The sequence below is a fragment of the Coenobita brevimanus genome, chromosome 54 (genome assembly GCF_032717465.1).
Source record: "Coenobita brevimanus isolate Jiangsu-jjx chromosome 54, ASM3271746v2, whole genome shotgun sequence".
NCBI lineage: Eukaryota > Metazoa > Arthropoda > Malacostraca > Decapoda > Coenobitidae > Coenobita > Coenobita brevimanus.
The window spans coordinates 37,368,765-37,382,495 of record NC_137007.1 but is presented as its reverse complement, the minus strand read 5'-3'; the positions used below and the strand labels follow the sequence as shown (position 1 = coordinate 37,382,495).

At 42.2% G+C, this 13,731-nt stretch overlaps 1 protein-coding gene across 1 annotated transcript in view; it reads left to right on the top strand.

Annotated features, from left to right (window-relative positions):
* The window catches only part of LOC145400978 (adhesion molecule nephrin-like), a 108,694-nt gene that overhangs the window by 18,581 nt on the left and 76,382 nt on the right, over nucleotides 1–13,731 (top strand). The window contains exons 3-4 of the mRNA XM_080273338.1: nucleotides 4,219–4,418; nucleotides 12,692–12,820. Coding sequence (XP_080129464.1) covers nucleotides 4,219–4,418; nucleotides 12,692–12,820 — 329 coding nt within the window. The remainder of the gene's footprint in view (nucleotides 1–4,218; nucleotides 4,419–12,691; nucleotides 12,821–13,731) is intronic.

The following is a 13,731-nucleotide window of genomic DNA, read 5'->3' as shown; positions in this document are numbered from 1 at the left end:
GGGAAAAAAAGCTTTGGATCCAGAGAGAGAGAGTGAGAGGAGGGGAGACAGATAGAGAAAGAGAGGCAGCAGTGTACAGATATCCCACATTCAGGCGAGGTGTCCGAAAGAGAGAGAGAGAGAGGGGGGGGGGAGGAAGCTGGATCTCTGAATGGCAGAATAGTAGCACATTCACATTTACAAGTGCCAATAAATCTCTCACGCAGCTGAAAGTAATTTAGGGTCGACAGCTGTATGAAACGCAAGGCCAGATGGAAGGCTGTAGTTCTTTCATCTTGACTTGGCTTAGATCTTCGTCCTTTTGTAGCTTATTTCACGTGGCTCAGTGGCAGAAAAAGAAATTGCTACGACTTTACAACCTTTCCATGGCACCTCTTTGTGACTAGCACCAATTTCGAGTGCTTATCTCCTGTTAAAGCTACCGTATGGATTCAAGATGGAGAGATGGTAGTTTTATGCCAAGTTAGAGTAAGAATGTGTAGCCTGGTGTCTTTTAATCTGTCTTTTTATTGATTAATTTTTTAGATAACCTTCGGGTATTACAAATTTAGTGTGTCTGTATAAACACCTTCGTCAATATCAGCGGATCTTCTCACATCTTATGCTGCTAAACCATTGCAGGTATCATTATTAGAAGTAGTAGTATTGTTGCTTTTATTATTATTATTATTATTATTATTATTATTATTATTAATATACTAAGTGCGAATTACCGACGCCTACTTTGAATTATTTCAGCTAAGTTCGTTCGATTTTGCTTAAATCAAGAAAATCCTAGGCAGCACTAACGTTAAAACTGTCAGTATTATCGTCGCAGCAGAGGAGGGGGGGAGGGAGAAAAAGAAAAAGAATGGTATTTTTAATGTACGTTGAACAGTCTCTCTCTCTCTCTCTCTCTCTCTCTCTCTCTCTCTCTCTCTCTCTCTCTCTCTCTCTCTCTCTCTCTCTCTCTCTCTCTCTTGCACAGAGGCGCACCGCAGCCACGAAATTCAATCCTTAAGGGTGAAAAATACGAAGAAATTAATAAGCCACAAACTGTCAGCGTCACAGTAAACCCACATATGGAACAGTAATGACCTTGATTTTTTGTTCTTTTTTGCGTATAAGATTAGGTGAATATCGATAACTATTTGAAAAGTGAGATATGCACACTCCCTCTCACATCGTTCCAGCACACCTCACCTCACACTTCACCCCTCTCACACCCTTCCAACCTCCCATATCTCCCTCTCGCAGCCTTCCCCACCCTCCCCATGTACACCCAGCCCCACACAACCCCACCCAAAACAGCCCCATTTCAATCCACATCATGGCCTTTATTTCCGGCCTTCTAAGCTTGGGGGTAAGGCAGTGGTGGGGCTCGGTTATGCAGATCAGAAAACTTTAGCCATGCAAATGTTCTTCTGAGTGACACGGGGTCCGCATAATATTGTCGTTCCGGCTCGGTAGCGACAATTCCTTTGGGGGGAGAGGTCGCTGAGAAGGGTGAGGGGGTAGGGGAGGTGGCAAAGGGTTAAGGGAAGTTGGGAAGGTGCTAAGGGGTGAGGGGGGTAGGGGGAAAGTACAGGAGGAGGGGATACTGAATGGCATTAGTAATGAAGGTATATCATTGGAAGCTGTTGATATGAGAGAAGGGGAAGATGAGAGAGAGTGGAGGAGGTAGTGAGGGGGGTTGGGGAAGGTGGTAGGGGGGGTGAAGGGGCTGGGGAGGAGGAATGGGGGAGGCTGCGGAACGAGGTGGTAGGGGGTGATGGGGCGGTCCTGAATGGCTATAGCAGTGAATGTACTTCGCTGAGAACTGTTGATATGCGAAGAGAAAAGGAGGGGTTGGGGGGAGGTAGTATGGGATTGGGGATTATGGGAGGAGGTATGGAATAGGGGGGGGGGGTTATGGGCAGTGGTAGGGGATGAAGAGGAGTTGGGATGATGATTCGGGGATGAGCAGGAGGTGGGAATAAAAACATTAGCACAGGATTTTCACTGAGACCTGGTGAATGTGTGGGAAAGGCAAGGGATGTTAATATTTGTACTAACACTAAGCTACCTACCATCCTAATTACTTTATATGCCTGTTTTTCCTGTGTTATTCACGTATTACTTTTTCTTGGATTTTCTTCATTCTTATAACTCTATTTCGATTTCATATTTAATCCTCATATCTTTAATTTCTTGTTTGTCCTTACTTTGCCCGATTATATACCATTTCCTTCAGAAGATCTCTCTCTCTCTCTCTCTCTCTCTCTCTCTCTCTCTCTCTCTCTCTCTCTTTCTCTCTCTTTCTCTCTCTAATCCAGCCAGGTGTTCAGAATCGTAACGCCACTCTCTTCTCGTTACTTTGACACAGACGAGCTCACATTAGCGAAGTCCGTAATAATCCCTGTGATGTAGCTAATGTGGGGAGCGAGGAAGTTGGAGAGAGAGAGAGGGAGAGAGAGAGAGAGACAGAGACAGAGAGAGAGAGAGAGATGAAGAGCTGTACTGGAGAAAGACTAGTATCAACTGAAATCAGAAAGAGGAGACAGAGAGAGAGAGAGAGAGAGAGAGAGAGAGCCATCCATTGCCAGATATTAGGCGAGGCAGAAGTATAAGGGAGGCAAAACTGCTCACACACACCCCAACTTTTGCCATTGAGTGTAATTACAGATCCGGCACCGATGGCAGGGGAATAATAAATAATGCCCAGCTTGGGATAATGTAATTGGTGCTTAATTGACAAGGGAATCCGCTCAACAAAAATAGTTCTTGCTTCCTCAGGTGTAATGTAACTCACCACTTGTGCATATAGATAGAAAGGTAGATAGATATGTAAGTAGGTAGGTAGGTAGGTAGAACAGAGCATCCAGCCGTGACAGAGATAATAGGTCAGGGTTGGTTGGTCGTGATTAGATATTATTTCTATATTTGGTTAGTAAATACATCCGCAACTCATTATAACACATTTTGGTCTGAGTCTAACACAGACAGACAGACAGTTAGACAGGGCTGCAGATACATAGAGACAGAGACTGATATTCGATTGGGTGGAAAAATTTAATAGTTTAGACGGGAGAGATAAAATTCTTGCGTTGGAAGTACACTATGGTTCACTGGCTATAATATTAATGGCAGGTCATAGCTTGGCCACGGGGTCGGAAGCAGTACGGTAATGTAAGTCCTTGGTCATGCATAAGCCAGTTTAATTATTTCATCGGGGATTAATACAAATATGTTGCATATATTGTGCTCCTCATTCGTGCTTTTTGCGTGGACGGTTCAGTCATCATCTGTTAGGAGCGATATTTTTGACGACTCATGACGTTGCTAATTAAAACATATACAGTCAGTGGACGCAGTCTGTAATATTTTTTATGCAAGGAAGAAGGAACCAAAGACTACAAGCCCGCAAGATTGTTCCTTCCATGGAAAAGAAAGAAAGAAAGAACATAACAGAGAGCCAAATTCAAGATCCGTTCATTGAGGTGCCTGGACACTCCGCGTCTGCGTCTGGAAGACTGGAGGTCATAACCAGTAGGAAATAGAGACAGAGGAAGACAGTTCCAGAGCTGACCAGCATACATGAAGGACCGGGAGTAACGGTTAACTCTTGCTTTAGAGGGTCGGACAGAAAAGGGATACACTATTATACATGAAAAGGGTTAATGGATATATATGTATATACTGTATATTCAGGGAAGAAAGTGGTAACGTTGCGTGAGCCGTCCCTAAAACGCATATGATCTGTGTTGCATTATTAGCTGATGACCAAGGATAACTGTTACTCTGAAGGAAATCTGTAATGCAGGGTCTGGAAATCTTTATGGTTCCACTGCAACGCTTCGATTATGTCATTGCCAACTCTTTGAATCTTATGTGTCTGTATTTATACTCTTGCTGTATCAAGATGATTTTCTTTTTCTTTTTTTTTTTTAGCTTGATTTTTCGGGATGGAGGGTGAGAAATAGCCATCATTTACTCCTTCACTACCAAAGGGTTCGTCCTATATTAAATAAACCTGTAATGAAAGGCCATGTACTTTCATACTTATTAGCCATCAAACAACGTAAATTTCAACCATTTAATGCCTTCCTCCTCTTCTACCTAACAACAAAACCCTTAACATTCTAAGCAGTTAACTTCTCTTCCATCTGACAAGCAGTGCCTTCCTTTCAGTCTAATTACAAAACTTTTGACCTCTTAGTTACTTCTATACCATCTAGCAACCAGTTCTGCTATCCCCAGACTGGACGAGCGAGAGGGCCGGGAGCGAGAGTGGTTGAACCCGGAGCAGGTGGGTTCGCTGGGTTCGCTGTCCGTGGGGTCGGGTTCAGCGGTTCTCCTGATATCACCCGTTACCCCTGAACACCGCGGACTCTATACCTGCCGCGCTGACTTCAACCTCCAGCCCACCAAGACCACCAGAGTCAGCCTCGATATTATCGGTAGGTTGGCTGGTAGGGTGTAGGGTCGAAGGCAGGACTTCAGAACATTAAAGGGTACGTTGATCCATAGACCTTCCTCTCTTTAGCAGGTGAATCAACTTATACACTCCAGTTACAGAAATTGAACTTCTTCGCCCTTCCCTACTACTCTGATTCATTGCGTCTAATGCCTGACACAATAGGCTTTAGGGGAGATGTCATTCGTCTAAAGGGATTTGGAACACAGTCGTTGTTAAGCCAAGTGAGGCAAAGGAGAGATAGGAGAGGGAGGGAGGAGGGAAGGACAAGGGGTTGGAGAAAGGTCAGAAGGACAAGGAGAGATAGTGGTGCTAGAGGAAGAGAGAGATAAATGATTACTGGAACAAAACGATTTAATTATATTCCTCTCGATATTATCTTTCCTGATGTATTTACTGTATGTCTTCCCTTTCATGCACTCACATAAATCTGTAATGCCCTATAAATCCAGTTTTTCCCAGGTGCATTTCTCCACTCATACGCCAGTAAACTTCCTTAAACTCTAACGCACCACCACTGGGCCACTAACACCCACTGTCTATGTTGTCATATGCTAGATGAGTGTACCATTTAAAAATGTGAGTAAAGGAATTTATTATATTATCTCATGAGTTATATTTGAATGCAGTTGTGTGTGTGTGTGTGTGTGTGTGTGTGTGTGTGTGTGTGTGTGTTAATTTATAAAGAAAGAGAAAAGAACACAGAAATATTCTTGCAGAAACAGATAGATACAAATATCGATGTAGATGTGTGTGTGTGTGTGTGTGTGTGTGTGTGTGTGTGTGTGTGTGTGTGTGTGTGTGTGTTAATTTATAAAGAAAGAGAAAAGAACACAGAAATATTCTTGCAGAAACAGATAGATACAAATATCGATGTAGATGTGTGTGTGTGTGTGTGTGTGTGTGTGTGTGTGTGTGTGTGTATGTGTGTGTGCGTGTGTAATTCACCGGGTCGGTCAGGATCACTTGATGGTCGTGATCGTCAGCTTTTACCCTCCCGGAAGGGAGCTGAGAGCTCATATAGTCCGATCTAAGGGCAAGGCTGTGACCTTCACACACGCACACACCCGTCCCCTTGCTCGAGGGGGACAGTAACCACCCACTTCGTCAGTGAAACTTTTCGCAACCTGAGCGAGGCGCGAACTCCCGTCCACCAGTTGGCAAGCGGGAACGTTACCACTGCAGTGTGTGTGTGTGTGTGTGTGTGTGTGTGTGTGTGTGTGTGTGTGTACAACAGGGAAAAAAGTACGTACCAAATGCATTACAGAAACACTATTATTTAATCGTAATCCGACCGCAACTCAATTGTTTCGTTACAAAATCCCGCGTACTGGAAAATTAGGTTAGAGCGCATCCATTTTTCTGTATGTGTTCCGTATTTTTTTTATTTTACACATTTTTTTTTTTCAATATTCCCAGGTAGGATATTGTGTAGGTTTTGTTTGTGAGTTATGTTGTGTTTTTTATAGAAATGGGTGTGATTCTCTCTCTCTCTCTCTCTCTCTCTCTCTCTCTCTCTGAAATTCAATCAAAGGAAATCAGGGAACTCATACAGCTAATAATGTTCCTTTTGATCATTCTCAAGGCGAAATTAATGAACTGTCAATAAAGTAATTAGTATACTTTTTATTAATGATACACCTGTGATGTGGTAGGCTTATATAAGGAGTAATTAAGGTGTACGAAAGAGAAATTGTAAAAACGATATTGATGATGATGATGATGATGATGATGATGATGATGATGATGATGATGGTCGCAGTGGTGATGGTGGTAGTTGTGGTAGATGAGGTTTATGAGAGCAGTAAAAGCAGTACTACTAATAAAAAGACATATGTATTGTGTCAGTAATGTGTGGGAAATGATAGATATAATGATAGTGGAAGAAATTATGATAACTTTGATAGAGGAGGTTAACAGTATTAGGAGTAGGAGAAGTAATAATAATAATAATAATAATAATAACAGTAATGAAGATAACAATAATAATCATAACTGCAGATAAGTACTGTGGCAGAAATTTGATAGCCAAGGAGATGTGGTGATGACGGTGTGGTGATGACGTTGTGATAGGCAGTAAAGCTGGCAGGACAGCCATGTGTGGAGGTGGTGAGAGTGGTGGTGATAAACGGCAATGTGGTGGTGGTGATGGCAGTGTGGTAGAGATGATGGCATGGTGGTGTTAATGACAGCAGTGTAGCAGTGATGCCATTGTAGTGGTGATGAAAGTGTGATAGTGGTGATAGTTTGGTGATGACTGTGATAGTGGTGATAGTGTGGTGATGAGTGTGGCGGTGGAAGCATTGCATTGGTGTGAGAAGTCTGGTAGTGGTGTGGTGGTAGTTTTGTGGCAGCAGTTATAGCGTTGGTGATAGCTAATGTGGTGGTGGAGATAGTTGCGTTGAGGGTTAAGATAATGACGAAGACCAAGGAGGTTATACGAGTGCCCTCAAGGCTAAGGATATAATGGAGAGAGAGAGAGAGAGGGAGGGAGGGAGGGCTATATCCTTTGCATCTTGAAGAGCCTCTGGGATCATAGAGCCAGGCAGATATTAAGATTAACGCTCCCGAAATAGCCTCTCACGTCACCAGAGTCAACCACTCCTTCAATAACTTAGAGGGGGGGGGTCGTTAATTAACCCTTTCAGTACGAGAGGGCTCATATGGCTTAAGTAAAATCGCAGGGAATTAGCAAGAGTGAAATATAAATGACCTCATAGTATTAAAAATGTTAATTCGAGGGCGGTCCTACTCTGAATTAGTTACTCTGACCCCCCACCGTCACGTACTAAACCAGATCTCAAACTAATTAGAATCGATTGGCGTTAATCAGACTTAGATTCTTACCTGTGACAAAACCATGAAGAGGATGAATCGATACAAGTTTTTAACTCTTGGGTGGTGAGGCTTTTCTTCATTTGATAGATCCGTCTGTAAGTAGTCAGTGTAAAATTTGAAATACACCACAACCACTGACAGCACTCAACAGGGCAATAATAATCTAACCACATTGGCCACACTGATCTCTTATCCACGTAAAACAGTCTGGCTTTAACCACACTAAAAAAAACGCACACACAAAAAAGAACGAGAAAAAAACATCCTCTGACAGAAGAGATTAAGGCCCTCGTGGGATGAAACGAGAATATGCAGCTCTTGAGTGTTTTTGTTGCAGTGTCTGTCACCCGTGGAAGTTCGGGTAATTATCTCGTCAAAACAAGATTATGACGTAATAAATTTGAGGTGCTTTATAGAGGTAAGTTGCTTGAACACCCGGATCTTCTTGGGCCTTAAAATAGATCATATGGGATTGGTTGTTGCCGTTTTTTAATTACTTCAAGGATAAATGAGTTATGGAATATAATTTGTTCTTCGGTGGTAAAAGTGTCTGATTACTTTAAGATAGCCTAACAGTCTTGGTGTTACACTGAGCATACTTTCAGTCTTTTCACTATTTTTTCATCAATATCTTGTTCGGAAATACAGTGAACCATTTTCCTCCGTCCTCTCAAGTAAAGAGCGTTGTTAAACTACCCTGTCTTTCCCAGGTACTGACATTTACAGACAGGAACCCACATCTTTCTTTGTGTGCGTTTTTGCCCGGGGGGAGGCGTTTGTGAAGTTCTCTCCTGCCATTCACAACTCTGTTCTTGTTTTGTTTCTTGTCTTCCCAAGCATCCGTCTCGTGTTCTTGTCTTCCAGGTGCCTATCTCGTGCTCTCGTTTTTCTACGAACATTTTCCTCGTACTATAGGTTTTGTTTTTCCTAATACATTTTCCTTCTTGCCTCTTTTCTGAGTTCTTTCCGTCACCTCCAAAGTACATTTTAACCCTTTACTAAGTGGCTTGTGTGTGTGTGTGTGTTTTTTTTCCTAAGAACCTGCGGTATTTCATGTCTTTTCTCTCGGTCTCAGAGCTTTTTGCTGCTATCGTCTGCTTACAGGTTTATTTAGTCTGGGCGGTGCTATGGAATAAATTAACAGGACTGAAATACAATGTCATCAATTATTGTGGGTTTCTGTAAGGTAACTAAAAGTGCCTGTAGTTAGTCTTAATATACAGTAATCTAGGTGGAAGTACCGGACAAGCGAAAGTTCTGAGAGTGGGAAAAACTGGATCCCTTTGAAGCTAGGAAAGACATGGCGCTGGAAGCAGGACAAGAGGAGGGACTGGAAACTGGATTTACGACAGTAACAGAGAGTTACCTGGAAACACACACACACACACACACACACACACACACACACACACACACACACACACACACACACACACACACACACACACACACACAAACCAGACCGGAGTGCAGGATAAGTTACGAGCCCAGAAACTCTTGAGATGATTAACATTGGAAGACTTTAAAGCAAAGTTAGAAAATTTTCGTCGGAAGATCTAAGAGCTCGTGACAACAAAAGATTTACACTGTCAAAACTGCATAAGATTTACGCTTGAAAACTCATGAGACCTGCATATTTGGAAACTCTTGATAACAGAAAATATACAAGACAAAAATCTTGGCAACAGAAGATTTACACTGGAAAATGTGTGAAAACAGAAGAATTACGTCGAAACATTCTTGACCACAGAAGGTTTACAATGAAAAACTGGTGACAATTGAGGATTAACAGTGGAAAACAGTGACAACAGACGATACACACTGGAAACTATTGACAACAGAAGCTTTATACCGGAAAATCTAGACACGCAGCAACAGGGAATATGAGAAAACTATAACAGAAGTAACACGGAAAATTAGAAATAAATACGACAAAGAAGATCAAGATATAGTTTACGTTAACCCCATCAGTCTTTTATAGCTTATGGATGCTAGTGTCAGACGATTTTATTCAGCTTAATGAAGTAAAAAGGTGATGTCTCTCCTCTTACAATAATTTAGTTTCCCCCCAGCGACCTCTTTGGTACGATGTATTCTCTCCAGCCACTTAAAGTTAGTTCCCCCCAGAGCTCCTTCAGTTGTCTTCTCTCGTACTGCAAAAATATAGTTTCCCCAAAGGCCCCCCACCCCACTGCGATGCTGCCTTCTCTCCAGCAACAAAAATGAAATTCGCCCCCTCTCCTCCTTCCAAGCCCCCCGAGGTGCAAAGTTTTCTCTGGGGAAGCGGTGGGTCGCCATCCTCGTAATTAAGAATCTCGGTTAAAGTGTGGCATTCTCCTGGGGTGTATACAAGACGACCCCTCCCCCCTCCTCCGCCGCCCCCAGTATCCTCCTTTCTCCCTTCTTTCCCCCTCCCCCCTGCTCACTTGTCCCTCCTCTCCCCCGCCTCTCCTCCTCACTCTTCTCTTCTCTCACCCCCAACCTCTCTCTCTCATTCCTCCCTTCCTTCTTTTTTTCATCCACGTATTCCCTGCTCGCTATTTCTTCATCTCTCCTTCCCCTTACCTCACTTCTCAGTCTTCGTTACTCCTCCTTCTTCATTCTGTCTTTAGCCCATTTCCCCTACTCTTCGTACCCGTTTGTCTTCTCACTCCTTCTGATGTGTGTCATGGTGAGAGTAAATATCTGACCTTTTCCTACCGTTGCTGACTACACTCTTTAATGTGAGATGTGTCCTAATCATATTTAACAGTCACAGGTGTTGTATAAGTAAGCTAAAAATATATATATGAGCTTTCCTACACTCTCTCGTCCTCAGTGTAAATAATACTACACTATTTGCTTAAGTGCTACCCTACTCTTCCATTCTCATCCCTCAGACACGCTCTACCCCTTCAGAGTTTGACCCACTTTTCCCTGACAGCGACTCTTTCTCCTCAGCCCTCCTCATTTGTCTTCCCTTTCCTTAAGTGGATTCTACGCCCATCAGAATTCTAGCCTACTTTTTTCTCTCACAATGACCTCTTCGTCGTGCTCTTGCATATGTTTAGTATGTTGATGCACTTTTTTTTTATTCCTACTGCTGTCAGACGATTTTATTTTCGATGGAGATCCCTTGTGGTGAAGGGACTAATCGAGCCTGTGTCTGACCCCCAGTTCGGAGGAAACCCCTCTCCTAAGCTGAGTAAAACCGTCGGAGGCAGGAAGAGTATTACTGAGACATACGCTAAGAAATGTGTCATCGTGTTGAGGGGGTTAATTCGTCCTTCCATCCCTCTGATGAATCGCCCATCTCAGAATTCCACCTCTCCCCCTCCACTTTTCCCTCACAATGACCCTCTCTACTTCGTGCTCCTCCATTTGTCTCCCCTTACGGAGCACCTTACGTCCGCCCCTCCTGAAGTACCCCTTAGAAGGCCTTGTCCCACCTCTCCACTTACTCTTGTGCTCCATTAAGACGCTGCTTCCTTGAGTGACCCTGCCGTTAATTTTTCTCTTCCGTCTTTCTCCCTCTGCAGTCTCCCCCCTTCTTCCACTCTCCTTTCCCTTCACTCAAAACTTCTCTCTTCCTCTTCTTCATCTCCTTTCTAACTCGCTTTTCTTTCCCCGTGCGATTTCTTTCCATCCTTCTTTCCTGTACCTCCGCTTACCCCTTTCCTTCTGGCTATTTTTACATATATTTTAAAAACATTTCTCTCTCCCCCTGTGACATATCTCCAATCACTAATCACTCAGTCCTGTGAGGCTTAACCTTTGTATTTTTGCATCTGTAAGGAAAGAAAAATCTACCAATTAGAAAGATTATTTATGGTGATTCTGTGAAAGGTATAGATGACATTAGAAAAGTTATTGTGCAGTAGAAAATGGTAACACACACACACACACACACACACAAACACACACACACACACACACACACACACACACACACACACACACACACACACACACACACACACACACACACACACACACACACACACATCTCTCACACAGGCACACCTCTCTGCTACTGAACAAAAAAAATTTTCAACTCTTATAAAAAAAAAAAAGTACCAACAAATCCATTAACTCCCATGAAAATGAATAGATAAATAGAAAGGGTATTATCAAAGTTTTTCTCTCATTTCTTTCTGTGTGCATAAAAGGTGTGATTAATTTTTCCAAAGGCCCAGGTGTACTCCATCAGTGCTATGAGTCTTATGTATTTTTCCTTTTTGTAAGAGTCTTATTCAGCCTTGGGGTTTACTTTTGTGGTAAAGAGGTAAAAATCACACAATGCCCACTTTTGGGGGGCGTTCTGCATGTTAAAAATTCATGCTTTTGATGTCTTTTGCCAGTCTCGTCACAGAGGAAGTAAAATAATAGACTAATTTGGAAGAATTTGCAGTCCATTGTGCCTTTTTGTGCGCACGAGAATTAATGATCCAATTGTCGAGTTCCCAGTAATGTCGAAAGTCATGATGTTTGCCAAGCCCTTAGTTGTAATGTCAAAGGCATCACAGCCTTTTTTTTTTTTCTTTTCTTAATCAATATTTTAGTCTAACAGACTTCGTTATTCTTGGTGATTCTTTTTTGTGGAAAACGTATATCCACGTAATGAATTGATGTTATGGTTATTATTAGTGTTCGTAGTAATAGTAGTAGTAGTAGTAGTTGTTGTTGTTGTTGTTGTTGTTGTTGTTGTTGTATCAGTATTAGCAGTAGCAGCAGCAGCAGCAGTAGCGGTGGTAGTAGTAGTAGTAGTAGTAGTAGTACTGTTGTCGATGATGGTGTTATTCTCTCCGACATGGAAAGTAAGTTTTCACCCCCTGTTTATTTGTCTGTCTGTCTGTCTGTCTGTGTGTCTGTCTGTCTGCCCGTCTGTTAGCAGGATTACCCAAAAACTAAAAGAGATAATTCGATCAAATTTGGTGAGTAGATAGCCCATGTCCCAGGGAACAATCGATTAACTTGTGGTACCGATCCGTAGAGTATTACAGATTGGGGATCCGGAAATTTTTTTTCGTGAAACAATTAATGATGAGAAAACCTAACCCATTATGAAGTGTGGTTAGAAAATTACTTTGCCATTGTCGGAGTGATATGCTCCACTGAGTGCCCCTCTAGTTATTGTTATTATTATTATTATTATTATTATTATTATTATTATAGTTGTAGTAGTAGTCATTATTATTTTTCTTTGGCGATGTTTTAGTTGGAAAGAAACATACTCAAGTACTGAAATTATGCTTATGATATTTTATGATATTTTATGAGTAGGCCTAAGAATTATACTGGCATAATGAAATTTCTGTATTGAGTATTCACTGTGATTCTCCATTTCAATCTGATTGCTTGCATAGGCTTTCCCTCCATTGCTCACCCACGTATGACCCCACTAACACCCCATTAACACCCTCTCCCCTCCCCCCACAGTGCCCCCAGCCAGCGTGAGTGTGGTGGAGGGGGGCGACCTGGCGCGGCGCCCCCTAGTACCTGTGAGTGGCCAGTTAGGACCTTACCTGGAGGGGGACTACATCATCCTCACCTGTGTAGCGCATGGAGGTACGTGGGAAAGTGTGTAGTGGTGGTAGCAGTAGTGGCAGCCATGGTGGGAGATAGTATGGAGTAATAGTAATAAGGATGATGGCACTGTAGTATTCTAGTTGTGTGTATTTTTTGCTTACCGTTGTTGTTACTTTATTTAGCGTGTTTCTTGCTGTTGTGATTGTTAGTGTGTCTGGTAGAGGACTTTGTACCATCGTGGTCCTTCCCTCCCCCGAATTTGTGAAAACCTGGTTAAGCCACTGTCGGTGAACCTTAGTTATGATGTAGGAACGAGTCTCCTTGGTTAATAGCAACACCCTTTTCACTCTAACTTGGCCTAAAATTGCCATCCTTCCACCTTCAGTGCTGCGTTGTAACAAGAGATTATATATGATACTAGTTTCAAGAAAAAATGCGTTGGAAAGTATGTAGAGGTGTCGTATTTTATTTTTCTGCCACTGAGCTGTATGAAATAAGCAGCAAAAAAATTAAAATCGAGGCCATATTAAAGTGAAAACAGCATAGTCACACCAGCCCTCCAGCAAGACTACACCTGACCATCAACTGCGCAAGAAAGTGACATATATCTTTGGTAAAAACAAACTGACTAAATTGGTAGTTTTATTTGTCCTCATATTCATTTTTGTTCATCAGGTTCATAAGTTTTTATTTTCATGAACATTCTCGCACGCGTTGTTGTTACTGCTATTGTTATTCTGTTCTTGCGACATAACTAGTTTCGTATTCACTGCCTTTATTTCCGTTCCATTTGTTATTGTTCTATATGACTGTTATTTATACTGGTGCGCTGCTTTGGTCATTTTTGTTGTGTCTTGTTGTTATTGTAGTTGGTATTGTTGTTGTGGTTACTGTTGGTGTTTATCAGTGTTGTTGTTGTTGTTGTGTATATTACTGTTACGGATTTTGTT